Below are 26,286 nucleotides of genomic sequence, written 5' to 3'. Positions count from 1 at the left end.
TTGGCTTTCAAGCAGATCTGATCAGATCTACTCCCCGTCCCGTATTTTTTTACTCTGTGTATTCTCTGTGAAATGTGCATAAGAATTCTCAACTACTTGTACTTCCTGAAGTCGAGCATGAGGAAAACATGAGGCTTGTCCACCATTTGGGAATGCTTTAGTACACCTCAAAATGGAATACTTTTATAGAAGTAAAATTATTGGAAGTAGTATATTTTTCTCCTGGGAAAATGTGGATTGAGTTACAGTATTTGTTCCACTTAGATAAGGAGAAAGAGATGCTGGGGGTACAGAGTTCTTCACTGCTGAGAACTGGGCACAATAAAAAGACCTGAAGTATAGACAGGGTTCCTGTTTGCCTTAGATTAGTAATAATTACTTTTAGGCTTACTCTCTGCAACGTCACATCCTGGAACAGTGTTTATCCACCATTACCCCCTCAAAGCTCACTACATTTATCCCTGAAGACAAAAGGCTGAAGCACAGCTTTTCTGCTTGCTTGGTATGCAGAAAGGCACTTTTGAGATTCTACTGCTTTATGTACTGCCGGCTCTTGCTCTATTCCCACACTGCAATTCCCAGGTTCTTAATAAATAAACAAGTCTGGTTTTTTATACTGTTCTATGTATCCCTCTCCCTGGTGAGGTATTTGACTGACTCTTCCATGTAATATATATAGATCTGATTGATGGACATGATTGCATAGCTTTACTTTTTCAAGCATACAAATTTTCAGCTTGTTTTGCAGTTCACAGTGCTCCAGTTGCAGCAGATGCCCATCTCCACTCTTATGAGACTGTCCCTAAAGCTGCTGAGAAAATACAATTTTCTTACTTTCTTAGAAAAATAGAGGGTACAGGTAACTTCTTGCCTCCAACTATCACACCACACTGAGTAAGCAGTGACATCCAAAGAGTAAATTGTGCTCTGAGAATATAGCAATAACTTGAAAAGACAGTATTTAATTGGGTTGATATTGTTTTCTTACAGGCTTTTATGTGCACATAAAAATTGCAACTGTCATGCACTTGAAAAATCTATTCATGTGTTTACAGTATATTGATCATAATCATGTATTTCTAACTATACACAGTGTAAAAATAAAAATACTTAGAAAATAATTATGCCATTTCACTTCATGAAATTTGCTCTTTTAAATTGAGCATAAAAATGATTAAATTATACCTTCTAACAACTCTATTCAAAGCCAAAATACCATGGCTTAGAACAAGGTATTAATTGGAACAGTCTTCAAAGTTTAAATCATTAGCTTATACTTCTCCTTGAACTATGAAAAGCTCATGGTAAGGTTCTTCATTTACGTGTGCATAGGAAAATTTCTAAAAACCAAAAGGTGAAGAAAAGTTGCTAAGCTTTGTTTTTCGGAACATTGGCTTTAACATTGGAATGTCCTAGAACGCTGTAGTTGATTGAAGTTAAATAGGGCTTGGCCGGTCTGTGTCCAGGGCTGGATCGTGTTGGAGGGATCCTATGTAAGCCATGAAGCTGTTGTTCTGATGGCTCCAGTCATAGTAGTCTGGAGAGAAACTGAGAAAGAAAGTAGAAGAATTAGTGACTGGCAGATTGATTCTTTAAGCACCTACTTAGAAAATATGGGGAAAATGCAATTATGTAGAGATAGTTCTCATGCTGAAGTGCAAAAATAAAATAAACCCCCAACCAGGGGTACAGGCAGCTATCTATTTTTCTGATCTGTCAATTATTTTAGCCCAAGTGTTCATTATCTATTTCCTGATTCTCTCAGTTCACTAAAGACCCCCTTCTTTCTGATTTGCTGTTCCAGAAGGTGTTGGAAAATCCCAGAAATGGTGCTGCTTATCCCTGCCAAGTCCTGGCACTGCAAGGGCCCTGTCAGAGATCTAAATCTCCCGTGTCTGTGTCCCAGAGCCCAGGACATGGTTTGTAGCTCTGCCATGCTGTCTTTTCTCCCATGAGCAGCATGACACAGTGCATGTGGCTGGTTTGGCTTCCACTGGGAGCTGTGCATGTGTTACCAGTGTGGCTGGCTCCCTGATGGCTCAGTGTGGAAGACAAGGTGATACCAGGCTGGCTCAAAACCACCTCTAGCATTCTCCATGGGCCTAGTTACTATGTGAAAAACTAACTAATGCAGGAATAGGATGACTGATAACTGTAAATAGTGAGTGTGCAACTTTACTGAGCCATGGTCTAGGCTCACAGACAGTGACTACACTGTCTCACCTGAATGAGTGACAAGAACTAGATCTGGCTTACATTAATCTATTCATATCATAGTGTAGCTACAGCAACAGCAAAGGGATAACACAACTGAGACTCCTTTCAGGGCAGGATAGAGTCCTGTCAGTGCCTTTTCTTCTCTGAATTGGGTGCTACCATTTTTCATGTGAACTGCTCCTTCCTGGACTGGAATCCTTTCCCAAACATCACACCTGTGCAGAGAAGACAGAATTTTTGTGCCAGTTCTGGGTTGTGTGGGATTTCAGCAGTTTGATGGACTTTTCTAAGCTTTCACCATCTGGGAACACTGATGCTCCCTTCATTTCAGGTCGCCCTCAAGATATTTAACCATGTTACAGGGCAGCCTAAGTTGAAAGGCCTGTGCTGTCCAGCTTTTCCCTGCTCTGCCTGAGCAGGGAGACAGCTGTTTTTCTAGGCAGTCTTGCTCTCAAATTTGAATGAGTAAATGGAATTTCTGAAGCCATTCTTGGAAGAAATAGAGGATGAAACAAAGTTCTGACCTGAGTTTTTCAATGAGCAGTACATTGGTACAATTCTTAAATTATGTAACAATTTTCATTCTTGTGTCTTTATGGTGTCTACAGTGCCCTTGGACCCCCACATTCACTCAGTGCTGCCTGTCCACTTCAGCTTCCCCTTTTGCTTCCCCTCACCCTGCTGGGATTTGCATAGCAATTGCAGCTGGACAATTCACATCCGTCTTCTGAGGTGTGTCAGAGTTCCTGCTCCTCCAGTTTCTGTTTTGGGCAGCAAGAAGTTCACTGTTGTGTCTCACCTGCCCTGTGCCCCCTGTGGTGCAATATTCCAGGCCAGATCATCGTCACTGTCGTATCTACGGGGATTGTCAAAGAAGTAAGACCTGGGACTGAAGCCATGGCTTGGGACCATTCCTGCATTGGCCTGAGGGAAGGGAAACCTCAGTCAGTATTTGCAATATGTATCAAATAGCTGTTTATCAATTGCCTGGTGCCTGACTTCCAGAAGAAGTTGCTGCCAACTTACCTCACGGTTTCCAAAATAAAACATGCAGTTTTGCATTTGCTGAAGACGACTGAAATAGTTTTGCATTTACTCTTCATGTCTACCAGCACAATGATATTCATCTCAACAGCTTTTTATTTATCCTTATTTCATAGCTAACACCTGACCTTCTTCTGAAGCCACCAGTCTGCATTCAACCTTTCTGCTGAATTCCTGTCCATCCAGGACACTTCATGCTTTCAGGCAGCTGACCTGAAGTGAGCAATAGGAAGCAGCTAACACTCTCTTCTGGTGCCTTACCTCCCTTACCAGAGGAACTGATCATGTTGAAGCTTGGCATCCTGCTTAGTGAACCCACATGTGAAAAGTCCCTTAGGCCCTCACCAAGCAATTTCAGTATCTAATCTATAGTGAGGTTCAAATGTGCTGTGACAGTCAAATCCTGAGGTCAGGTCCTTTGACAAAACAGGGAAAGGAGTGTACATGTAACTCTTTCATTTACAAAGCATTTTCACTTTTTTCCCCTGTGAATCAAAACAGAAAACATACATGATGCAAGAAATTTGTTTGATTCCAGAAACAGCACAGAGGGACATCTAAGAACCCACTGAACCTCAACCACTGATCCACTGCTCCCATCCCCAGGGAAGAGGGGTTTGCTGTGCCTGTGAATAAGCCAGGATGACATCTTCTCTCTTAAAAAGGAGAGCAGTTTGGTCTCCCCCTTTATTTTATGTGCTAAATAACTTTGACAAAGATGAAATGAGGATTAAGTGCATCTCTGTCATGCCCCCATTTCCAACATTTGTCTGGTTAAAGGTATGGCAAGGCGTAGGGCCACATGCTGCTGTAAACCTGTGTCAGCACCAGAGCCAACAGACAGCTAATTCCAGGCTATAAGCACTGATTATTTCAGTGAATTATTTCATGTTCACTGAATTATTTCATATTTAAGTAATGCTGAATGCAAGATGTCTCTACTCAAACTTTTTGTTTCTGAAATCCCAAATGAACCTTGAAACCAAAGAACTATTTCTCAGGATCGTTCATTAAAAATTAAAGAATAATTTTGATTTTTACCTAATCAGACTGGTTGTTATGATTTTTTTAACTAAAGGAGGGTTAGCTTGAATTCTAACCCCGTGCTTTCTGGCCAAGTAGCAACCTACTGAATACATTAGCCTAAAATCCTGCGGCCCTTGGTCTCCCTCTTGTGGCAACCTCACACTGAAGTTCAGTTTTCTTTTGCTACAATCCCTTCATTTTTTGTTCAGTTCTACTTATTTCTGGTCTTCCAATAAATATTTGTCCCATGTGAAAAAAAAAAAAATCTATATATGACCTAACCCATGTGACAAATAATGTTTACCCTAAAAAAGTTATCCATAAAAGAAGTGATACTGATTGCAGTATACAATTGCAGATACTGAGGCAGGATCACTGATTGCCTCTTCTGAACTGCATCTTTATGGAGATTTAAGGCTTTCTGCAAATTACAATGCAAAAATATGTTATACATGTTACTGCCATGCTCTTGTGAGAGAATACTGCCTGTTTGACTCCATTTGAGCTCTTGTTTGCTTAGGATTCCAAGCCTTCATGGGATTAGCTTTTCAAAATGAGTGATTAGATCACTTCCATTATTTTCATTCTCTCTGAATCTCCCGCACACTATCCAAACTTGGCCACCAGGTCTAGTCTTATTAAGCCCACTTTAAATTAAATGAGATCTCTCTGTGGTCACTTTTTAGAAGAACAGGACCTCTGGCCTATACTTAAAAACATTTCTTCTCTTTGCAGTTGTCCTGGTTAACTCCTAAGCAGGAGTGAGTCTGAGATGGTTTTGTCATAGGCACTGGGATCCATGGGGTTTCTTAGTGCAATGTCAGGTATTGCTTCCTTTTCATCTTGGCTTTATCATCGTCTCTGAAATGTGCATGAGGATTTATTTATTTATCAATGAGGATAAAACCCATCACCTTGTCTAGGTTGTTCTCTTGTTTCTTTTACTTGTGTATTTACCATTTACACCCCTTTTGAATAATATTAGCTTTGGTTTCATTGGGCCTACAGAAACAGAGACATTACCTCAGTAATCCTAGTGAGGGCTGGTATTGCCTGTGTGCCTGTCAACCAGCTGACCTGGAGACATTGCCTACAGCTACAAAAAAATGCTTGTCCATCTATTAACTCCATAGATATTAAGGACATTTATGGGGAATTATCCTTACAACTCACACTTTAATTTCTGGTCTTCTGAAATAGCCAACAAGTCAGCAAGTGCTTATTATGGCCACTGGTCTTTGACTTGGAAAAAATTCAACTATTATTTCATAACCCTGTTGAGCTGTTAGCACACAAGCATTTTCACTGCTATGTGATGAAAGATGCCAAGTTTGGATAACAAACAGCTTTTCCACCAATTCCAATAAAATGCTGCATTAACTCAAAGGGAAGTTGTCCCTATGCTTAAGAAAGTTCCTGGTTTTTTAGATAACCTGCCTGAGAACCTGGCCTTTCTTTCTGGATAAACCTGATGAATTTCTTTCAAGAGGAGTTAGCATAAAGAAGTGGGAAGTTTTGGTTGCTCTTATTTTGCCGAGGACACATTGAAAAAGAGAAGTCAGAATGTAAAGAAGCAAAAGATCCCTCAGCAGCTGAGCCCCTCAGACTTGCCTGGACATTACACTAGCAAATACACTAACAAATTCCACTTACTAGATCTTTTGTAGGGTTTCGAACACGGAAGAAATACACAACCAAGGAAGTAGGCAGGAGCTCCCAGATGAAAAGGATCACTCCAAACACTATGTAACCTGCATCTCCCAGCTGACATTTCAGATCTGCCTGTTGAAAAGAAAAAGAGTAAAATATTTAAAAATAAAGAGGGCAGCTCATTTGAAGGTGCAGGGGGCAATGCCAGAAATACCATTCTGTAGAGCCAGATCAACCTGGCTAATGATTAAAGGCATACTAAAAAAATCAATATGCTATCTTGGGTTCATGATTTCCCTTTCCTCCTCCTGCTATCTTTCCTTCAGAAATATCAGCTTAATGCAGGGATCTTCCCAGCTTAAAAGCCTGGCAAGCAATCACTTGATGAAGTGATCAAATTCAGGTGATGAGAAACTAGTTTTCCAGTCCCTTTCCGGCTGGAAATAATTATAAAGGAACAATCAATGGTCAAGGGCATTGCTTTTAAAAATGAAAGGCTTGGGTCTGTTCAAATTGGTGCACATTCTAAGGCTGAATAACTCTGCTGGCACTGCAGCATTAGCTGTGATCTTCTCTCTAGATCTCCACCATTGCCTGTAGCTACAGAGGGCAAATCTTGTCCTTTCGTGTGTTTTGTAAAGGAGAGAAAAGGATGCTTCTGACCGGTGACCTGAGCAATACTACAGTACATTTATTGGGCTGTAATATTAAATGTGTCTTTTGAGTCTGGTACCAAATTGAGTGCCCACTCCTTCATTCCAGGCCCTTTACATATAGTTCAAACAACTTACCCCAAAATCCATGCAACCCTAACATCACAAGCCAGAATAGATGTTCAAAACATGTAGTAGTAACTCAAGGGCTAAAAAGCATTCCAATGAGCTCCCAGCGAACAACCTCTGCCTCCAGAGGGCAAACAGGACCAAGGAAGTCTGGCCATACCAGTCCCTGTTACTCCAGACTGCAGGAGTCAGAGAACAAGTTGTCCCCTGCAAGGGGTCAGCAGGAGCAGCAGCAACTCCTCAGGGCTTAACAAGAGGGGAATTGTTTGATTCAGGAGAAAGTCAGAGCCCAATGCCCTTCTGCCGTAACCTCTGTGCTCTAATTCCACTGGCAACACCTGCAGTCCTCTTCTCTGCACTGCAGCAGAGGGCTGATTAAAGGTCCCTTGACAGACCCTACTCAACTTACTCATAACAAGGTCCTCAGGGCAATCCTATCCTACTCTTTACCTACTTCTTAATTAGAGTTTTACCTATTGCTCAACAGAAATTTGTTAATGGCTGCAGGTTTGCTTGGCCACCTGGGCAATACAAGGTCCTTGCATGGCTGGGAAGACTGCTTTGGGTCTACAGGTGCTTGCTGATTGCAGGGGAGACAAGGGATTTTGAGACCAAAAAAAAAGATACACATGATCCAGATCCTGGCCCAGAGCTGGAAAAATACTGGGACCTAAATACACGCTTCAAAGCAAAGAAAAGAGCTAGATGCTGAAATTTATTAGAATTCAACAAAGAATCCCCTACTATTTCCTTTAGAGTTTTTATTACTGTTAGTTTGAAGTGTAAATTGTCACTTGCAATTAAAGGTTGGGAAGAGTCAGAGCCTTATCCTAAAACAACAGAAATTATCATGCTAATTCCAGAATTAAAGTAAATAACCCCACAGCCCTGGATGGTAGTGGGAGATGTCATGATGTCTTAGAACTGAGTATTTCAGTGGAATCAAGTACTGTTTTTCTGATTCTCTAAGTACATTACAGTCTTTACAGTGGACACAATACATGCTTTAAGAAAAGGTGCTCTTTCTTTTGACAACAAAATCAAGGTAAATAAAAGATTGATTTTTAAAAATTATTAGTCTTGTGGTTACTTTTTTCTTTTAGCACAGAGCTGGATTTTTTATCCTTATGCCAAAATGATCAGATATTTGTATCTCTGGAGCAAAACAATCTTCATGCCTTGAATAAAAGAAATAAAATAGGGTTTGAATATATTTATTCCTCTTGTGATAGCATTTAGGAAGTCAATCAACAGCTAGAGAATTAGGTTTTCTCATTAGCAAATATTTTCATACTTGCCTGATCTGACACGTTGTACCAATCGTAATCAAAAGAGTTGACTTTCTTGGTTTGGGAAAACGATAAGATGAACAAGTTGTAGCAGGCTCGTGAGGTATAAAGTAGTATAACAGTCACTCCTATGCTTGTCACCTGACAGACAGATGAGCCCTGGAAGAGATTTAAGCACAGGTTGTTATTCATAAGGGAAGTTGAGAATAACTTTGCTTTGCATGGACTTCGAGAGTTGTCATGCTAGTCTGTCTCATGCGATTGACTTTTTGTCTTTCCTTCTTTGGCTAATATATCCTGTTTTATGTATATTCTTGTATTTTATCAGCACAGTGGTTTCCAGGCAACAGTAGCAGTTCCAGCCCTTAGCAAGATGGGCTGTGACTAATTTTTACATTTTATTGAACAAGTGCTATTTTCAGAGCAGTGAAAACACAGAAGACCCACACTTGGCATGAGGTGGAGCAACAGAATTCAGCCTTCAGCTCTGCACTAGCTACAGAGCATCCTGTATCAGATGCTGGCTAGCATGATGCAACCTTGCATCTTTTTACAACTGCTTGCTTTGCACCAATTTCAAAAGTACAGAGCAGGTCATAACAGTCAGCACTTAAACACAGCACAGACAGGAACAGAACATCCTGCCTCAGCTAATGTCAGCACAGAGGAGACAAAGTGGAAGCACAGCCTATGAGCTGAGTGACCATGGCAGGGCAGTGCACAAGGGGAGGAATGAGACGGCAGGGTGAAATTGGAACAGTTCCTAAGCCCTAGAGAGAAGACTGGACAAAGCAGGGGAAAGACCATGATCCAGTGGGAGGATTAAGTGCCTGACTTGCCACTATGTCAAGTGGACAGGATCACTGAGAGGGGCTGAGACATCAGCACAGGAGTTGTAGTAGGAAGGAAGCATGGAAGGAAGGAATTCAGGAGCCATGGCTGCAGGGATCTGTGTGAGTCTGATCAGAGAGGCAGGCAGATGTACAAAAATGGGACTGGCTTTGAAAGAAACTCCAAGTAAATTCTTTGTAGATGGCTCTGGAATAGTGCTTTGCACAGCTAAAGGAGGAGAGATGGGTAAATGTGCTGTGTCCATTTAGAGGTAAGTTGCCTTGCAGTCATTTCCTTCTCTAGCCCTGCCCTCTCCCTCTCCTGGCAGAGACTCACACCAGGAAGATGGTTTCCTTTCATCTATGTGAGAGAGACAGGCTGAGAGAGAAGCTGCTTTTCCCTGCCACAGGACCTTTTAAATCAGTGCAGGAGACTGGAAAGTCTGCATCTTATTCCCTCTGCCCACACACTGCTTCCAGGTTTGCAGCTGAGGGTCAGAGGTTCAAAGCACTGTGGTTGGCAGAGCAGACACAGCAGAAGGGCTAAAGAAGTATCAGGGGAAGTCATCAAGCCACCATGTCCTGAATTCCTGGACTTCAGGAGACTACCAGGGCTGCAGTGCTGCTTGCCCACGCTGTTGAGTATTAGCCCTGCAGCTTTATTGACCCAGCTCCTCAGTCTGCCCTCCCCAGTGAGCATACGTTAAGAGAAGCTCAGGGAGTATCAGGGAGTATGAAAAAGTCTGTGGAAAATAAGCTTGCCTGTCTTCCCAGAAAAATAACATTGGTTCAGTGAACAGCCAGGCTCCGAAAATACCCACTTCAGTCAATGTCTCTGAATTCCAGCTGATAACAGCCTGGAAACACCACTGTTCACCAGGCCATAACCTGCAGCCATGTCAGGAGTGAGCCAAGAGACTGCAGCTACTCAGGAACTGAAGCCAGATCCATAGCAGGCAGGGGTGAAAGCTGTGGCAATACCAGCAAGCAGGAAATGCTTTAAAGAGGAAATGTTTGCTAGGCACTTCTCTGTTCTCCTTCGTTACTAACAAGTCAGTGGTGCTGTCATGGAAACTGAGGGAGAGAGAGCAGAGAGAAGCTGCTGACTGGCACATACCATAGCCCAGCTCGGTGGCATTTACAGACTGCAGACAGCAGAAGCAAAGAGCAGAACGGGGCTGGTATTTCCCTGTATAGATTTCCCTACATAGCTGTCATTCTTTAACAGTTAATAGTTAAATGTGTAGAGATTTAACAAATTACCACCCTAAATACAAAAAAGCAGATAAAAGTGTCCTGGTTTTGCTTCCATTCACTTCAAATGCTTCAAGTAAACTTAGTGGGTCAGTGAAGGGAGAAGGAAGCAGTGAAAGTATATGCAGAGGAATCATTTTTCTGTCACAGACCCCTACAGAAAAGAAGGGGAGCCCCAAGCTGGTAGTGTGTCCCACCAGAGAACCAGCCCAAGTCAGCACCTAAGGGCAGGGCTGTGCACCTCCTTGGCACTGGCACAGCTCTGGCACAGGGCACCATGATGGTTCCCCATGCCAGGTCATGGAGATGAATCTGTTTTCACATGTGGTCAGAAGATATATACCAGCAAATGGGAAATGCAAATAAAAGGCTGCCAGTACTGATGCCTTCCTACATGCACCACAGAGCATGCATTATCTCAACAGTATTCTGTCATATCACTGCAGAGAATGGATTTTTCTTCTCTAGATAGTTTTTTGGCATAACAGTAGCAGATAAAACCAGGATGTTTTAGTCACAGCTAGTTTCAGTCATCTGTATCCCGAAATTATGTGCAGTCAAATCCTACTGGAAGTCCTCAGAGGAACTCCCATCTCAGGTCAGCAGAAAGGAGGAGCAAATCACTCTTCAACTCCCATTTCCACATTCAAACTTTCATCAGCTGAGTGTTCTGTCCTTTCCTGTCTGCAGTAATGTTAGAGATCCTTTGGGCTTTGTGAAATAGTTTGGAGTAAGGAAGGTTGGGTTTTCCACAGAAGGAGAAAACACACCAAAACCAAACTAAAACAGAACCAAAGCCTCCTTTAGGTTAACACTGCTTTGTTACAGAGATTTATGCCTCTCTGATTTGCAGCACAAGAAAAACTTTTCTTACTAATAAAAATAATCCATTGCCAGTGCCCTTTGGTCAGCAAATGACAGGCTTGAAAGAAACAAAACTGAGCTGTGTTTTTAAATCTTCTATTCAGTCCTGAACTTTTAGTTGTTGTGCAGCATGGCCGGATTTGATTAAACAGGAAATGTACTTATTTCATCTGATTAGGTAAATGTAGAGAGGAATTCTATGTTAAGGTTTTCTTAATAGCAGTTGAACCTTAAACTTTTAAAGGCTTTGTTGTGGTAACAGCAATATGTTATTGGTTAAACTGATAATTCAAGATTTAACTGTCTTCTGCAAGTGCAAGGACTTTTGAAAGCCCTCTTTCATTATTTATAGATACAAAACATCTTCACTGATTTTATAATAAACACTGCATGCTTATGTGATCCCATCCAGCTCCTTGACCACTGAATGTGTCCAAAGATAAAAACCTACCAATATTTCTTTAAAGACCACCCTGTAGAGTAATAGGAGACACCTTTTAACCCTTTTCCCCAGCTGGCTAAGTTATAATGTATTGTCTTTTAAAACACATTCTCATTATCTATAGGAATATATACAAGAATATGCAAGTATATAAAGGGAGATTCATATTTCTCTGTCTGGCTTATCTTCAGCATGCTGCTACCTTAAACAGTTAACTTAGTCAATGATTTGACAAGCTGAAGGATTTTGAAGTACAGGCCACTTCTATGTTGCAGTACTGAAATGAAGTGGTCTTCAGACAAGGGACCCAGAGAAAGCAGTGTCTGCTTGAAAAGAGCTGTGAGAAACTCCAGCCAAAAAGTTATGCAAAATCTGTCTCAAAACCACGTATTTGGGATCACTGGTTTTCACCAAAAGCTCCCTTGCTAACATTTAATATTTAATTCATGTACTGAGCACAATGGCCAGCCAAGCGCTGGCTGTGAAGTTTAAGGCCTCCAGCTCTCAGGCTTTGTGGCTTTGCCTTGTACTGCCCTTGTATCTCAGAAGATACTTGAAAAGAACTGAAAATGTACCTTACCTTGGACTCCAAGTAAATGTTGGCTAAAGACATCTTGGAGATCTTATACAGGCAGATGGAGAGTGAAACAGCGCACAGCACAAACAATGTGTCATTAATTGCCACCCGGACAGAGACAATGATTTTTCTCTCTGAATTCTGTGTCCTCACCAATACTGCACATGTTAAATTCACCAAGAGGAAGAGGAGACTTATGAAAAAAGAAGCCAGGTAGAGGGGCAACCTGGGAGAGTGAGAAGAAAACAGTTTTAGCAACATTGTTCAGCAAGTGTCAATCATGAGCTGGAAGTTGCACTCTGGGAAATGAAATCTGCCTCTGTTGGGCTGCCACAGCTGACAGAGTAACCAGGTGCCTGAGCCAAAATCAAAGTGCTCCAGATTGCTGGAGAGATTAACCTAGCCCATTTCAAACCTGTTTTTACAGTTACACAACAAGCTGTAAGTAAAACAACTAATATCAAGCAGCAAAACACAGAAGACTGCAGCAGAAATTGAACAGCACAGTTCTCAAAAACAACTTAAAAAATACATGCACCTTCTTAGACCGTGCGCTTCATACACAGCACAAACCCTCTACCTAATCACTCCCAGAAAAAAACCTCTGCCTGGAATGGACTGGTTTTGACCTTGGTTTTACTATACCACCACTGCCATGTAAAGCATCACTGACTGTTAATTTATATCATCAGATATCAAATTAAGGAAGTGTCTAACAGCAGGAAAAATCTCCAGATTACTGATTCCCTAGCTTCCATCTCTGTCTCTTTTTCTAAACAATTTGGTCATGGTGAACCTCTTGAAAGAAACATCAAGAAATTTAACTATGCATATTGATTCTGGGTTGGCATCTTGCTATCTAGGCCGGGAAAAACGCGTTTACACCACCACAGAAGCAGACCTGGAACCGAAATGTGACAGACAGAAGCCCAGGAGTTGGACTGTTTTTATCCATCTGGTTCTTTTCCAACCTACCCGGCACTGATACGTACAATATAAGCATACCATGTAATCAAGGTATTACATGGTATGTAATTTTTTAATTTATTACTGGTTGTAGTTCCTCTTTATGCCTACACAAACCTGTGGGGCTTTCCATTAGGAAAAAAAAAAAAAAAGAGCATGCTTCCATTTAAAGCATTTGCTTAGTTCATTATCATTGCTGACCAAGGAAACTACTGATAAGATGCATAATCTGCAGTCACTGAACAAGAGGTTTTGGCCCCAGCTTTTCATGCCTGTTGGGAACTTTGAATTTGGCTGAAAACAAACATACAGACTGTCCCTGAGGAATCCGGTTCCAATTGTTTAACAATACTTTACCCAATGGGGATCTTTTCCTTTCACACATTCATATTCTTTTGGGTTAGCATCAGTGCAGCTACAAAGCTGAAGCATAGCTGGCTTTCTTTCAGAGGTAAAGAAAGGAGGAATACACCTTTGAGGTATTTTAACTGTGTTACAGGGAGAACTGAAAGCCTAAAAGCTTGTGAATCAAAGCCTTTCTTTCCAGCTATATCTGGCAGTGAGTAAGGATGCTGTTTTTTCCTTGCCAGGCACGGAAATTCCCTCTCAGCAGGAAGATTGTGCTCATTCTTAACTTCCCAGGGCAGGGCTCTGTTTTTAGGATAAGCAGCTGGAGGTAGCTCCTTTAAACCTCATAGTCTAATGCAGGAAGCACTGCACTCCTGAAGCTCCTCTCTCACACGATTTCCTCTGCAATGGTGGTACATTTACAGCTTTTATTAGTAGCTCAGAAGCTACTTTAAATAGTGGTCACATGTCTTCCTTTCCTTCCTCTCCCAAAGTCCCATCTCTAGTCCCCTTGTGGGGGGCTTGTGAGGAAGGGCACACTCTTACATCTGCCTTGCTTGTGGGACAGAAAGTACATGCCCTCTTCTTGCTCACCTTAGGCAGAAGGACCTTCTGCTGCAGCACAGCCTGCATGCTGGCATGCAGCATCAAGCTGGCTTGCAACCAGCAAGGCTGAGAGGCTTCCAGGCCAGGCTCCTCCTCTGCAGACTTCAGCAAAAAAAACCCCAAAACCAAAAAACAGCAACAAAAAATCCCGGTGCTTTCACACTCCCATGCCCACACACTCCCATATGTGCCAGGGTGAGCTGTCGTGGCCAGTCAGCTGTGCAGCTCTTCACACGAGGATCTTCCAGCCCCCTTATAGACATGATGTGGCTGGGGAAATGGCTGCCTGATTTGCAATGCAATAGAAGCATTGTTGCTGAGTTTATGGAAATGCACTGATAGAGATGCAGACTGTCTCTCTAGGGGAAGGGTTTTAGGATCTCAGCAGATTAAAGGCAGAAAGTATCTTTACAATTCAACTACAAGAGCATCTACAAGGCATGAAGAAGCACATGGAGTTTTATAGAAAACAGAAAAGCAGGGCAGGAAAGGTGTTTCCAGATTGCATCAGTGAAAGTGCAAGTGAAAGTTCAAAGGCGTATTGTGCCTAATCCCCACTTTGGGACTAGTCTTTAAAGGAGCCTTGTGTAATCTGGTTTGGCTGGGGAAGACACATGTCAGGCTGTTCTGTTCCTTCTGTGTCAGGCTGAATGCACCCATAAGCTTTTCTTTGAGCTGAAAACAAAACCTCAGATAAATGCAGTGAGATTTGCCTCGTTTAACAAGAAAATCTGTTTGAAATTACTGTATTTTGTACGCAGTGTTTGAGGCTTGTGTGTAACAAGACATGCACACACAGCACAGTAAGCCTCGTCCAAAAACCTGGTGACAGTAAGACATGCCCATGTCCAGGGAGACAGGCAGAAGTACTGTTTAAATATGAAATTGGACAGAGACTTCACCTTGAGCTCTTTTACTAATATTATAAAGGCTGTTCTGAATAAAGTTTGCTTAAGATTCTGGATCCCCAATAGGATTTATAGGATTTTTTTTTTTTGGCATCTGAAATGATTCCGATTTCTGAGACCTGTGTCAGTACACAGACAGAAGTCCTACCTCTCAGTTGCCCCATTTATGTTGCCATCATCTGTTGCAAAAATGGCAATCCTAGGCAATAGGCTCTCACACTTAATAAAGAAAATGGAGGGAAAAAATGAAAAAGTGAACATTCAGTAATGAAGAAAAATCAGATTCAGTAAGTGCAGATTCCAGACCTGTCTGTAGGCCTTTCATCTTTCCATCATTTATCTCTCCGTCAGGATCTAAGCAACCTGATCTAATGAAAGATGTCCCTGCCCATGGGACATGGGTTGGACTAGATAATCTTTAAAAGTCCTTTCCAACACAAGCTACTACGAAAGTCTGTGTTCTTTCACTAGCTTATTACAATTAATTCATCTGTGGTTGTGCACATATTACATAATTTCAATTGCCCTGTGTAAGATAGGAAATGAGGTCAGCTTTATTAATGTAGCTCTTTTAGACAAACTAACCACACTCATGCTGCAATTGAGATGTTAAAATACAACTGAAATCCCTTACCAACAGAGCTGAACAAGAAAGAAAAAACTAGGCCAGATCCAAGAGTGATTTGTCTTAGAAATCCAGTGGGGAAGAGTCAGGGTGGACATGGAGCTCTCATGAGGAGGGTAGTCTGTGCATGAGTAATTCTAGCCACAGTACATTTGTATTTAGGAACAAAATGCTCCAAAAGCTACATGCAGGTTGCTAATGCAGTCACTTCATAGGCATTGACTAAATATCACGAGGTCCTGTGCTTCAAGAAAGACATTTTCAAGCAGTGTTCAGGAATAAAGCCTTGCCACAAGCATCAGTAAGAGATGAGGTTCAAAGCTTTTAGGTCTCACCTCTAAAGCCATGCAGGAACCTGTCTACAGACAGCCCTCCACCACCCTGAGCTGGCTCTGTGCACAGCGATCCTCTTTGTCTCTCTTGCCCATGTGCCCCATCAGGGGCAGCCTCATCTGCCCTGGGGGACCTGTCTGGGGTGTGCTCTGCTTGTCTGCCAGCCCATACTCCTGGATTTTCTTCTCACAGGAACCAGAGTGCAAAAGGGGAGTTCAAAGCTGCGGTTCAGCCTGGAGTCCACATTCCTGAGCCAGCCATCACACTCTGCATTTCCCATGCCCTCCCCAGCCCACCTCAAGCCTGCTCTCACTGTACTGCCCTTATACCAAACATGGTTCCCAAAGCACTTGGTACAGATGATTGCCTCACAAGCTGTATGAAAAACCAGTAGGATAACAAATTTCTAGAGAAGGATAGTGATAATATTTGCCCTGTTCATACAGTACTATGTTCTCCTAACAGTCAGCAAGTGACAATTCAGATTGCAGTTTAAATTATTCTGTTTTCCTATCCTGAATTCATTCTGTTTTCCTATCCTCAATTCATGTAAATTCTTTCTTTAGAATGGAGACAACCACTCTCTCTCTCCTCCTTCTAAACAGCATTGCCCAACTTTTAAGCATTGGCACAACCAATATTAATTTATTGAGCTCTTCCTGAGCTTTCTGGACATTACTGCCCTTTGGAGTTCTTTCAAATACATCCTGACAGCTTCTCCTCCACAACAAGATGCCAAATGAATCTCTCCACCTAAATGTAAATCTACCATAACCTCAGCTCTATGGAGTCAGGGGAGGCTATCTATAAGCTATCAAACACATCACGAAATTGAATCCATTCTCCCTAGCTCTTTCTCTTCACAATTTGTCCGTCATCTTCCCAAAACTTTTAAGACTTCTATTACATTGACCTCACAGGTTAAAACTATCCACTCCCACTCATTCCTGTCAAAAAAACCAAAACAGCACTCTGCTTCTTCAGCACTGGATCTGAATTTACCTAGTAAAACAAATGTTAAGAACCAATAAGCAAATCCCCAGGGTGGGTGTTTTCCACTTGCATTTGAAATATTTGCTTTTGAAATATGTGACTGTCTAAAAATGATCCCTGTGTTGAGAAAGGACACAGTCCCCTAAAGGTCATAGGAAGAAGGTGGCTTCAGAGCCATCATCATCAAACATTGGTATACAAATATGAATAGCTGAAATATGAGCATCACAAATTAGAAACTATGTTTCTCAAACAGTATGGCTCTTCCCTTCCACATTGAATGTTTGCAAAGTTCTTACCTGTATTTCAGTAGCTCTGGGGAATATTTTGACTTGGCTTTGAAAATCACCTGCAAAACAAAAAAATATTGCATCAAACACAGTATACATGTCAGCAAAGAAAGACAGTGTGAGTCACAGCAATTCTGTCTCACAGGCCACAAGACGTGTCATGACAGGTTTCATTACATAACGGATTTGCATGGATTGCTTGCCCATGGCAGGCAAGCTCTAAGCAAAGTACTAGAACCACTCAGCAGGTGATCAGATGCACTTGTATACACACTGCCTACACTATTATTTCACTTACTCTGGTTTAGGAATGGTTTAGGAATAAGGTCCTTTATGCCAGTATTAACAAAAGGATCAATGCCAGCATAACCATACAGGGAAACTATTGTAGGCTCTTGCTTGACCTGACAGTACATGTCTCTCACACAGACCAGCTCACACCAGGCCAAATGTTCCCATGAAGAGCCTATCATAGTAACCTGGCCTGAAATTAGATATATACTTTCACATTCATGTTGCATTGCCAAAAAGATACCATCGAGAGCCAAACTCATTATTTTACTCTGAGGTATTATTTGGCATCTGCTGACTGTCTCTTCTCTGTGCAACAATACGTGCTTTTACAGAGGGATAGTTCATGCCCAGCAGCTGGCTTGCTGTACCAGAAAAGATCAAATACTGACAAAGTTTTCTGTAATGTAGCTAGGAGCCATCAGTCATAGTTGTTTAACCATCATCAGAAATTATACAAAAATATATTACCATGTTTTGTATCTTACTTATTAAAAAATCACTTGAAAGTACCACTGCTTTTTTACAAGCTAACATGGTTTCCAAACAAAAACTTCTTTACAAATGTTGCAAAACAAAAACTTAGTTTACAAATGTTCATTTACACCAACAACAAAGCACACTGGTTACAAGTATTATAAAAACCTCATGATGTATGACTTATTCTGGGTAGTTTCCCAATCATTTTCTCCTCAAGTTCTGCTATCTTATCCATTTACCTTGGTTTTGCATACCCTTTAGTTATGCTTGCATAATATTTTCTATGATGATTATGCTTTCCCAAGGAAATAGGACTTAAATGATCACAATATGACTGTAGACATGTGTCTGCCTGTCAGTCTCTTCATCTGGCCTCTACTAATCTTAAAATACTTCAGAAAACTGATGGGAAAATGCTTGAAGTATCCTTTATCATCCTTCTAAAAATCAATTACTTAAAGGAAAAAAGGAACTCTATAAATATATCTAATATATGTCCTCTGTGAGGAGAAGCCTACATAATGATTCTACACATTACCCAGTAGGAGAGAGTCTGCATAGCAAGATATTGTAAAAAATTCTCCAGTTATGGGAACAACTGAGAGTCAATCATGAGACATAGATCTGGAGAAAATCAGGCTCAACTTGTTCCAGATCTCCTGGAACAACTTGTCATTTAACTCCTATTCACCATAAACAGCTGCCTTGACATGGAAATTATTTTTGTGATGCATCAGCTTGCTTAGCACTAGCTGAAGCAGCAGAGAACATGGAGTTTTTCAGCAAACTGAGAATAAAATTGAAAACTTGGGAGAAAAAAGTCTGTAAAAATATTCTGCAACCATTGATATTGTTTTCAAATAGATAACATCTCTGATAGTATCCCTTATTGAGGACTTTTGTGATTCATTCTCCAAATTCCTGGATCGTGAAATCTCACAGGAGTTCAGGAAGAAGTTTAAGGTTGTTTTATTTACTTGCTTTTGAAAGGAAAGGTACAAGGGGCTTGCAAATATTCTGCACTTCTGCTGTGCATAAAGAGTAGCTGTCACTTTCAGAGAAGGGATGAGGTTCAAAATACTTCTCAGATACATTTTGTACAAGATTTATTGCATACCCTGCTTATTGTGGAAGGGAGGGAGGAAGCAGATTCCTGACCTCAATGAAGCTAAACGAGTAATCCTTGTCTCTAGTGTCATTCCACAATCCTCACCTATTGTGAGTATCACTTATACACATTCTACCATTAATTATGACACCTTTCAGGAGTTGCACTGAACACAAGAGTTCAGAGCCTCTGCAAAGAACTTCACAAGACAAGCAATTTCCAGTGGGCAATGAGTTGTTCTGGTTTCACAAAACCTAGCAAATATCAAGTTCCTAAACACCATCTCCAGTGGTTCCCCAAAAATTATCTGCTCATCCCTCTTAAGTCACAAGGTACTGCCACATAAACCAATCCAAGACCACTGCCCAGCAAAATCTCCATGGATAACTTAGGTAAAACCAAATGTGATGTTCCTGTTGCAGATCCAATGGGATCTCAAGATTCAAGATCACCAAAGCAGCTGTTACTGTGGTTCTGCATCTGGTGAACCTGTTCCAGGTGATACATGTTCTGAAATTTTCAGAGCAAAATGACCATTAAGAAAAAGAAATAAGTACTGTACCAAAAAAAAAAAAAAAAACCAACTAAAAAAAAAAACAAACAAACCAAAAAAACCCCTACAAAAACAACCAAACCAAACCAAAAGGATGCTACATAGAATGAAAGCTACACTTTAAGGCATGGAGAATTCTTACCAATTCACTGCTAGGCAGGAGCACAGGCAGCCAGATTCTGCCACCTTTGCTTAAAAACTGATGAGGCTTTAGTTCATGAGTAGCCCTGCTGTAAGCAATGGGATTGTCACAGAATAAAGGGTTGTTCAGTGGGAGTAAGGATGTCAGGAGCTGATCTCAATATACCTCACATGCGTGGGTGCAGCTTTTTGCTTTTAGCATTTAGCTCAAGAGCCTGGTTGCTCAATGGCCCCTCCTCGCAGCAGTGTTGAGAAAACTTCCAGTCAATATCTGAGTCATCTAAGTAAGTCTTCCAGCAAACCAGAGCAAACCAGACTATTCCTAAGAATAGACTAAACAGCAAACAGAGAGCAGGCTGTTTTAAAAAGATCTTTCAGAGAGGCCCAAGATGAACATGGAAAACGCAGTGAAAGTCCTTGCTAATTTTCTTATGTCTAAAGGGTTACTTTTTAGACGTAAAAGTATTTCCCCTTCTGCTTGTTCTTTGAAGGAGAAATATCCTGTTTTGACTCTCTGTTTCTGCCAAAGGGTTGGAAACCTCAAATGAGATTCTCACACTCCCTCCTCCACTCCCCTGAGGTATATGTCTGGCATATAAAACTGCGGCAGTTCAAAAGGACTCCAAAAATCTCTTCAGACAGCCAGAGAAAATTCCCATTGCACGAACTGATGTAAACAGCTGACCTTAGAGACATTTTACCAGGCTCCAGGAGTGGGGATGGCATGGGATCCAGCAGCAGCTTGGCTGCAGACAGCTCTGGAGAGCTGCTGGGCAGCAGAGCAGGCAGACTGGGCCAGGCTGTTGTAGCTGATGGGGGTTCCAGCTAATCGGGAGCCACTTTGGCTCTACAAGTGTCAGTGAAACAGCTGTCAAAGCCAAGACAGATATTCCCAAAGCAAAAGGAAAATAAAATCTCCCTGGAGCAATTTTCCTGTCTGTGCTCTGATTTAGCTGAACTGATGTGATGACTGGCACAAATCTCTCCTGTGCTAGCTGATCAATTCACTTTTACAGGAGCTGCAGCTCAGCTTACCAAAAAGCCTCAGATATGTGGTAAATGCTTGCGTATGTCTCAAGCTGGCCCTCGGCACAGGAATGAAGTTCAGCTTTATTTACCACTTCTCACTTCAAAAACCCTATAAGAACAATATCATGCATTTTTCCTTCCCAGTTCCTTTCATCACAGTCCCTCTCTCCTTCTGTCACACTCCATGCAAACTTCCCTTTGAAACCTGAAAATAATGCCACAATCTCATCATCAGCACATGTACCTTTCTTCAGCTGTGTATCTTTCAGTCCCAGGCCCACCTTCCCCTTCCTCTCCTTCTTCCATGTTCATTCTTTTATTTGGATCAGATTTCCCAAAACAGGCAAGTTTTCCCTCTACTCTCTAAATTCTACACAGCTTGTAAGGCCTACAGACATGGGCAATGTGACTCACTACCATCCTCAGTCTTCCAGAAATTGGTAAAAATAGTCCTAAAAGGACAGGGATGATTGTGGGGGCTGACAGCTACAGTAAACTTCCAAGAGTAGCTTTCCTATCAAATTATTTTCTAAGTCAAATGACCTCATCCTTCATGTCAGATACTGACAGCCAGCCAACCTGCAATTGCAATTTGTCTTCTGTAGATACAATAGTAAGGGCAACATTTTACAGCAAACATATTTGCTAATGCTTTACCATATGTAGTTAGACTCCTGTGTAGTTCTATATACATCTAAATCTTGTTTTAAATTAATAATAAGCTTTATGAGATATGATTTATTAATTTTGGCTAAAAAAAAAAATCCAAAATAAAAAGCCCTCTCTGTTCTCTGACTGGTGAGAACTTTTGAAATGCTATCCTCAGTAATTAGAGAATGAGGAATTTTCTCCTCCCAGAGCTACCATTTACTCTGGTTCCACTGAAATACATGAAAACTTTCTGAAAGCCTTGTGCTGTTTTTACCTTACCCTGCCAGGCATGGCCAGCTCCCCTCAGAACTCTCTTACTCTGTACAACTTCTCTTCATTTGAAAGTCCCTGATTTTATCAGCACTGCCTGGGAGGCAGGGTAAGTTTCTCAATCCAGATGCCAAAGAAAAGGGAAGATGGTTAGGGAGGAGGAAGGAGAGGTAAAATCTGCCTACCAGCCTTCTCCACCCATACTGTCTCACAGCTCTTTAGCTCAGCACTACTTGTCCTTGATCCTGGAGAAGTTCCCAACCTGATGACAAAACCTAGAGCCCACCCAACTGTTTTCTGTGCCTAGCCACAAGGGATGCCTGGGATTTTCAGGGAAATTTATAGCTCATGGTCTTTGGCCCTGACCTTGTTCTTTGAGACTGTAACCCTCCATCCTAGCCTCTCTCCTGCTTCGTTTGTTTTCTGTTCCCCAGGGAAATGCAAAGCCTGAGCAAACAGGACAAAGTGAAGCAAGTCCTTCTCTCCCACCCCTCACACGCACCAGAAAAGGCAACTTATTTTTTTCCCAGAGCCTCTTTACTCTTTCACTCACAGCACTAACTGTAAAGCCTGAGGACTCATCTCAGTGTCCCCTTGTCAGGGACAGGGAAGATTTGAGGACATAAATAAAGAAGTGTCCAAGTCCTGAAATCCTCACATTTTTCATTAGCCTGGGATGCCTCACTGTGGGATCCTCCACTTCTTTCCCTTTAAAGTGGAAAATATGTTATTTATCAGAAAATAAAACATTTGAAGCTGCATGTGTGAGGCAAATATCTCTGTGAGATTTTTGGTCTGGAGGTGGAAATACACCTTGGCTCCCTGTGTGGTGGATCAGGATCAGGGGGCTGTCCTGGTAAAGTGCTGTTACTTGCTGGCGTTGTGCTACTCTTTTACAAAAGTGTCACTGGATCTCATCTTCATTTGAGATTTATTTTAATGATTTCCAAGTAGGCAGAGGGCTTCCCCTCCTGAGAGCGTAGATCACACTATTATTTTTCTTTAGAAGGAAATCAATACAGACACAGGATTAATAAATTCTAATACATTTACTTATTCCATTAAAAATCATATTCATTTTCTCCAGTATGGAATCTCTGAGAGTAACCAATATTCTATAAGCCTTATCTGCAGCACCCCTTCTACATGCCCTAAGTAGGGCATTACAACTGTATCAAAGGACACCGAACTTGGCTCTTAACCCAAAGATCCCATTTTGAGTCAAAACTATTTTGATTCTAACTTCTCTTTTGTTCATAGTTTCCCTGCTTTAGCAACCTGCTCCAACACACTAGAGGTTCTTCTGCTGCAGCTGCTGATGCTCAAGTCTGGGGACAAAACTCTGCTGTGCTGATGTCATCAGGGTTCAATTGTCCGGCTACACATGAAACACATCTGAAATTCCCTATGGCTTTGGGATACCTATTAAAAAAGAGAATAGTTGTGGCTAACTTTCCATCAAGTTCAAAGGTGCTTGTTATTTGAAAAATGCCCTCTGGCACTTGCCAAATGAGTTTTTTGTTTGGCCAGGAGGATTTGCAATATTTTTTAACCACTTTTTTTCCTCTCACATCTACATTTATCAGTTTTCCTAGCAGGGCTACATTTAGGAATGGTAGGTGCTCTACAGCAGATAATAAAACCTACAAATTCCAGAGACCCATGGGATCTCTTCCAGTGCTCTGTACCTATACTATACACTTCTTTCCCTCTAGCTAAGCACCAGTGAAATAGCAGGGGTTTCACGCAATGAGACACAGCTGCAGACCCTTCTTGCCTGTCTTCTAGAGAATAAAAGGATAAAAGCTGTTTCTAAACAGGTCTGTGAAGTTTTAAGCCATTACTGAAAACAAAATTTTCTCCCTCCACCCCTTTCACACTAGTTCTTGCTTGTCTACTGTGGAAAGCTAGATGTACACTATATACAAGATGCTGAATTTCAAGCCAAACCACCTTTTAATGGTTAGAAGTAAAGAATTAATAACAGTGAATTAAAAATACATGCACTTATTTTGTCATGCATTCGTAGAATGGCTGTGCTTGTATTTCTTAAACCTTTGTTTCAGGTAGGGAGATATTTGAGATTAAATTTCACTGACTGCAACTAGCTCTAGAGCAAACAACAATACTATTCTTAAGTCTTTCTACAGTGGCCCAAGGTATTTAAAGTTTATGACGCACATCACAAACTCTGAAAGTCCCTTGCAAATATTGTTTCAAAAGCCTCACAGCAGCTCTTCAAGACAGGTAACTATTCCACTCTTTCTCAGAGGGGCTCAGAGGAAGATCAGGAGAACTCAGAATGACAAAGCAGGAATTCTGTCTCAAAGGCAGAACCAACAGCCTTAGCTTTTTTCTGTTTTCAACCACTGACTTGTACTTCCTGCACGCTATCAGACAACAATGCTAAAAATAAGTGAAAAGGACAAATGTCTGCATTCTGTGTGCTGCCTTTTCAGATCTTCTTCAGACAAAAGGAATGCTACCTGCAGCACTAAGCCTCCTGAGTGCTGACACTACTGCACAGACTGCTGTGCCCCCCCTGTGCTCGCTCCAGCCCAGGCTTCTCTTGGCCAAGAGCCAGGATGCTGCATTCTGCCTCCAGGCTTCCACAGCAGCCCCACACGCGTGTCTGAGGGAAGAGTCTGGCCCCAGGCTGTGACTTAGCCCCAGCACTGTGATGGGGTGGACTGTGTGCTGATGGACATTTGACCCTGCAAAGCTGCACAGTTATCAAATGACTCTCACAATAGCTATGGGATAAAGCATAGGTAACCATATGCTTGAGCTGGATTTGAGTAGTATGCAGATGAAAGGTTCTTGTAATCCCTTAATATATCTCAAGTACCAGGGAGTGGAGCAGGGTGAGTTAGCAGGCATTTCAGACACTGAATCCATGAAAGCAAACCTAAGCACAAAACTGGGTATGTGGTTCTAAGTATTTAATACCCTCTACAACTCAAGTGATCTTCTTACAGCTGTCATGCTTACCATTGCTGCTTTTCCAGCTCTGGGATAGCAGCCCTTGCATGCAGCCTGATGTCTCCAGTCAGGCTGTTCAGAATTGATAAGGCCTGTCATCACTACAGAGCACTGTTAAACGCCATGGGGACTACAGAAGCACCAGCCCCAGGCACCCAGCTGGTTCCAAGTGGGGCACACAGCAACACCCAAAGCATCCTGAGCAGTGCCTGGTGTGCTCCAGGGCTGGCTGATGCTCTCCTGACTAACTGCTCCTGCACTGGGAAAGTGGACTTTGGTCAGGGCCACATGAGTACAGACTTGGTATCCTGCTCCAGGCACTGCAGTGGGATTGAGGAGGTAAAGAATCCAGTCTCTGCCTTCCTGCAAGTTTCCTGTGAGACCTTAGGCAAGCCCAGCAGCCTTTTTTTTGTCTCAGCATGCCAATATCCTGTCCTTCAGCAAGATCACCGTGCTCACCATAAATATTCCCAAGCAATTCTAGCTGCAGCAACCTGGAGCCCTGTGCAGCTTGACTCATCTGACTTCTTAGATGTCCATGGCACAGATACACTCTAAAGACCTCTTCCTGAAAAGGAGACACTATTTCCTTTACTCCAATATACAGTGAATTTACCTTTACATCAGAGAGTCCTTGAAATAGGGAGTGTATCTGTGCACAACACTTAGCAGTTATTGAACAGAGTCAAAGCTGTTTGTAATACAGATCCTAACAGGAATTTAGGCCCACAGTAGTTTTCCATCAACAGTTTCGATTGTTATACACATAATAGAAACCTCACTGAGAAATGTCGGCCAACTTATGAAAAAACTGGAACTGGGGGTTTGTTGCAGGCAAAATCAGACATTACAATTCTGACTGCACACAGAGATCAAGTCTGGTAAGACAGGGGGTTCCTAAAGTCTAATAACAATAATAGGGCATAATAATAAAATGACATTTTGGGTGTCCAAATTCTAAGCTCTCCCATACATTTTTTCTCCAATCTCTGAATTATTTTTATAGACAGTAGACGTGTTAATTGATATTCTCTCAGTGATCACTTCAGGCTCTGGTTTCATTGTAACACTGATCACTGGCATATAGACCAGAAGTTAAAGTACCCAAATAAACAAATGAAATTTGCTTTTTGCATTGCCAAGGTACATTTGTAAATTACATTTTTCTCATCATGTTCACATAATAAGGCTTTACCATTCAGCTAGATTTAATCAACTAAATATCTATTGCTTACCTGTGTGAAGTAAAGATTCATCAGGGTCAGGGTGAAAAACTGGAGGCAGACTGGGAAGCAATAAAGAAGCCAGAAGATGAAGGGGCTGAGAGAATTTGCTGTGACAAAGTCTTTGAAGTAAAATGAAAAGAGCACTGTCCTAAGAGAGGCCCAAAACAGGCACAGAAACAGAAAGACAGTTTGGTAACTGAACCTCTTGTGCCTGTAGTGAAGGACCAGCCAGAGCTGGACGTAGATGAACACAAAAAGCAGTGAATAAAAAACAGTATATACAATGGTCAGGCCCAGCTTCACATACGGAGGGACAGCTGGCGTCAGGGTCGGCGGAAGGGTGTCATTTTTCAGTGGGTCCCACTCAGGGGCCTCCATTTGATATCGGGAATCGTCAGAATTATTTAAGTTTGGCTGCCGCTGTTGCCTCCTCCTCCTTCTCCTTTCATCTTCCTACAGCATAGGAATCAAGAAAATGAAAGAAAACAAGCTGCACTTCCTCTTTGGCAGC

At 41.8% G+C, this 26,286-nt stretch overlaps 1 protein-coding gene across 1 annotated transcript; it reads right to left on the bottom strand.

The window, feature by feature from the left end:
• Positions 1 to 942: 942 nt before the first annotated feature.
• GPR137B (G protein-coupled receptor 137B) lies at positions 943 to 26,286 on the bottom strand. The gene is made up of 7 exons (XM_066546790.1): positions 25,785 to 26,286; positions 17,054 to 17,103; positions 11,979 to 12,201; positions 8,014 to 8,167; positions 5,941 to 6,065; positions 3,017 to 3,141; positions 943 to 1,548 (listed from the first exon to the last, which is right to left on the bottom strand). Exons 1-7 carry the CDS (start codon positions 26,151 to 26,153, stop codon positions 1,437 to 1,439), a joined length of 1,158 nt encoding a protein of 385 aa, XP_066402887.1. The 5' UTR covers positions 26,154 to 26,286; the 3' UTR covers positions 943 to 1,436.

This window comes from Molothrus aeneus, chromosome 3 (assembly GCF_037042795.1).
Source record: "Molothrus aeneus isolate 106 chromosome 3, BPBGC_Maene_1.0, whole genome shotgun sequence".
Classification (NCBI taxonomy): domain Eukaryota; kingdom Metazoa; phylum Chordata; class Aves; order Passeriformes; family Icteridae; genus Molothrus; species Molothrus aeneus.
This window is presented reverse-complemented; position numbering and strand designations above follow the sequence as displayed.

Coding starts and splice junctions, on each gene's coding strand:
- GPR137B (XM_066546790.1), bottom strand. CDS start 26,153: ATGGAGGCCCCTGAGTGGGACCCACTGAAAAATGACACCCTTCCGCCG. Junction 12,202..17,053: donor CCAGAGCTACTGAAATACAG/GTAAGAACTTTG, acceptor TCACTCTCCCAG/GTTGCCCCTCTACCTGGCTT. Junction 3,142..5,940: donor GAAACCCTACAAAAGATCTA/GTAAGTGGAATT, acceptor CCCTTCCCTCAG/GCCAATGCAGGAATGGTCCC.